The sequence below is a fragment of the Eriocheir sinensis genome, chromosome 13 (assembly GCF_024679095.1).
Source record: "Eriocheir sinensis breed Jianghai 21 chromosome 13, ASM2467909v1, whole genome shotgun sequence".
NCBI classification, from domain to species: Eukaryota; Metazoa; Arthropoda; class Malacostraca; order Decapoda; family Varunidae; genus Eriocheir; species Eriocheir sinensis.
Window position 1 is genome coordinate 362,866 of NC_066521.1, and position 2,783 is coordinate 365,648.

General features: G+C 47.0%; 1 protein-coding gene across 3 annotated transcripts; it reads right to left on the minus strand.

Annotated features, from left to right (window-relative positions):
• Window positions 1–484: 484 nt before the first annotated feature.
• On the minus strand, window positions 485–1,937 carry LOC126997838 (uncharacterized). Of its 3 annotated transcripts, none has more exons than XM_050859056.1 (2): window positions 1,527–1,937; window positions 485–1,144 (listed from the first exon to the last, which is right to left on the minus strand). In XM_050859056.1, the coding sequence occupies exons 1-2, from the start codon at window positions 1,886–1,888 to the stop codon at window positions 991–993; spliced, it is 516 nt and encodes a 171-aa protein (XP_050715013.1). In that variant the 5' UTR covers window positions 1,889–1,937; the 3' UTR covers window positions 485–990. The 3 variants fall into 3 exon arrangements, with proteins under 3 accessions (XP_050715013.1, XP_050715015.1, XP_050715014.1); XM_050859058.1 differs by having other exon boundaries at window positions 485–1,191; XM_050859057.1 differs by having other exon boundaries at window positions 485–1,148; window positions 1,527–1,931.
• Between the last annotated feature and the right edge of the window lie 846 nt (window positions 1,938–2,783).

Here is a 2,783-nt window from a genome sequence, read left to right on the forward strand (position 1 = left end):
AATAGTGACAAGTTGGAGTTTAATAAGACCAAAATAGTGACAAGTTGGAGTTTAATAAGACCAAAATAGTGCCAAGTTGGAGTTTAATAAGACCAAAATAGTGACAAGTTGGAGTTTAATAAGGCAAAAATAGTGCCAAGTTGGAGTTTAATAAGGCAAAAATAGTGACAAGTTGGAGTTTAATAAGACCAAAATAGTGCCAAGTTGGAGTTTAATAAGACCAAAATAGTGCCAAGTTGGAGTTTAATAAGACCAAAATAGTGCCAAGATGGAGTTTAATAAGACCAAAATAGTGACAAGTTGGAGTTTAATGAGACCAAAATAGTGACAAGTTGGAGTTTAATAAGACCAAAATAGTGACAAGTTGGAGTTTAATAAGACCAAAATAGTGACAAGTTGGAGTTTAATAAGACCAAAATAGTGACAAGTTGGAGTTTAATAAGACCAAAATAGTGACAAGTTGGAGTTTAATAAGACCAAAATAGTGACAAGTTGGAGTTTAATAAGACCAAAATAATGACAAGTTGGATTTAAATCATAAGAACAATATAGTCACAAAAGTTTAATTTCACTGATAATAAGAGTAATAAGAGACAAATTCAATTACATATAACTGTGACAAGCGTTATGTCTAGCTCAAGGGAAGACTTTAAAACTTTGTACGGAATGAGCAGCGCTGTACTTGTTGGCCCATCAGTCTGGAGCCAACACTACCTCCAGAGAGAGGGACCGGTGCCTGCAGTGTTCGCCTGTACATCGAAGCAGCTCCGCGTCCCTCATTATCATAACACAACGAACACTGCCACCAATTTCCTGTTACACAACTCGAGTGACTACGCAAACGGCTACACGAGGAAACAGACATGACATGGAACTAGTAAATCAATAAGTTGGCCGTGCTATTACTCATCACGCGGAAAGCATCAGCGATAACATTTCTTGTATAGAGGGGCTATAAAACCACTTCAACGGGAACACTTCATCCTAAACCTAAATCGAGAAGCTGAAGATATTCTCATCCCGCCGAAGGTCACGTCCCAGCTGCGGAGGCGAAGGGCTTGGCGAGGCACACTTGGCGGCGTCCCTGGGTAGGCTGGCTTCCGGCGCAATTAGTGTTGTTTGGTCTACGCCACGACGGGGTGGACTGGCTGGCGGAGAACAGGCTTTAGGGCAGACTCCAAGACATGGCCGCTTAGAGGGTGGAGGGGAGGCGAAGCCATCAGTGAATATTTAGCATTATATTCCCACATATTGCATAGTTTGTGATAGTGTTCTCGAGTGTGTTGAATGTATTGATAAAAACGCTGCTTTGAGAGAGAGAGAGAGAGAGAGAGAGAGAGAGAGAGAGAGAGAGAGAGAGAGAGAGAGAGAGAGAGAGAGAGAGAGAGAGAGAGAGAGAGAGAGAGAGAGAGAGAGAGAGCACACTATAATCAAAATGAGCCTATATCTAACACTCATATAATCAAAGTGCCTATCCATATATATTTGATGAGAGCTAACAATACTGAGGAGAAACATTGGTTTACACAGGGCCTGAAGAGGAGGGTGCTGACGGCCGCCTGGACAGCACCCACACGAGTCCCGCCACACCCACGGACAGCACCAGCACCGTAGTCAGCAGCAGCACCACCGGCCAGCGCAGCCCTGGACCAATCGTTGACATCTTAGCCAAATCATCCACTGGATGAGTCGGGGTGGGCTCGAAGTTTGCGGCGCGATTCTCCAGGAGCAGCCTCTCCACCATCACCCACACAACCACGCAGAGCGCCGCCACCATCCCGGTCACCACCACGGGCAGGATGACTACTCTGCATGGTAATTTCCTTATTTTCTTGGAGGTTTTCGAGCACAGGGGGGGAGAAATATATTCTGGTGTTCCTTCACTCATCTCCCCAGCTCTACTGGTGTCCGTCAGGCTGGGAGTAAGGGCCTTGTCTGATCACCCCTCCCTCTCCTCCCACGGCGGGCGGGCGTTGGCTGCCTCTCAGAGATTCGCTCAAAACAGGCTCGAACGTTAATGGTTTCGAATCCAACTAGGCCACAAGATTATTGTTATCTACAGGCGTGATAAGTGAACAGGACTGAATGTGTGCACTATTCCACTGCAGGATAGTAGTAACAAGTGTCCCGACACACACACACACACACACACACACACACACACACACACACACAAAGCTTCGTAGTCCAATGGTAAGCACACTTGCCTCACAACCGAGAGGTCCTGGATTCGGTTCCCGGGCGGAATGGAGATGAATGGGCACTCTCCTAGAATTCATAACTCTGTTAAGCCAGTGAATAGGCACTCGGTGTCAGTCGAGGATTGAGTCCTTCCTCCCGGGTGTAGGGTGTGGTGTAATGTTCCAGCCTTGCGCAGAGATATCACCAGAGCTCCAAGATCGTTCAGGGAGGGTACTGTCTGGCGATCGAGAGTCTAGCGCGTTATCAGACCATAGCGAATCACACACCACGGAAGTGGTGTAGTGGATAATCCTGCATTCTTGCAGACTGAGGTTCGTGCCTTGCTAGGTCAGAAAGTTGTTTTTTCGCTGACAAGAAAGGATACTGATTCCCTTTGAGCAAGGAGGAATGGGGATGAGGTCCCAGCTTTGCTTTGGTTGTATGAGCTCCAAAGCACTTTCCGGTGGTTAAAGGATGGATGATAGTACAACCATGGGGGTAGGATGGGAGGAGAGGCCGAGGAGCGGAAAAATTGAGGTCATTATGGTCGGCCGGCGGCCATGCTGGGACTGGCAGAAAGCAGTTGACAGCCGCCGCTCCCT

Bases quoted from the DNA above. Each gene is read 5' to 3' on its own strand.
- LOC126997838 (XM_050859056.1), bottom strand. From the start codon at position 1,888: ATGAGTGAAGGAACACCAGAATATATTTCTCCCCCCCTGTGCTCGAAA. The intron at 1,145-1,526 runs GTAAACCAATGT...TCCGCCAGCCAG, and splicing joins CCCTCCTCTTCAGGCCCTGT to TCCACCCCGTCGTGGCGTAG.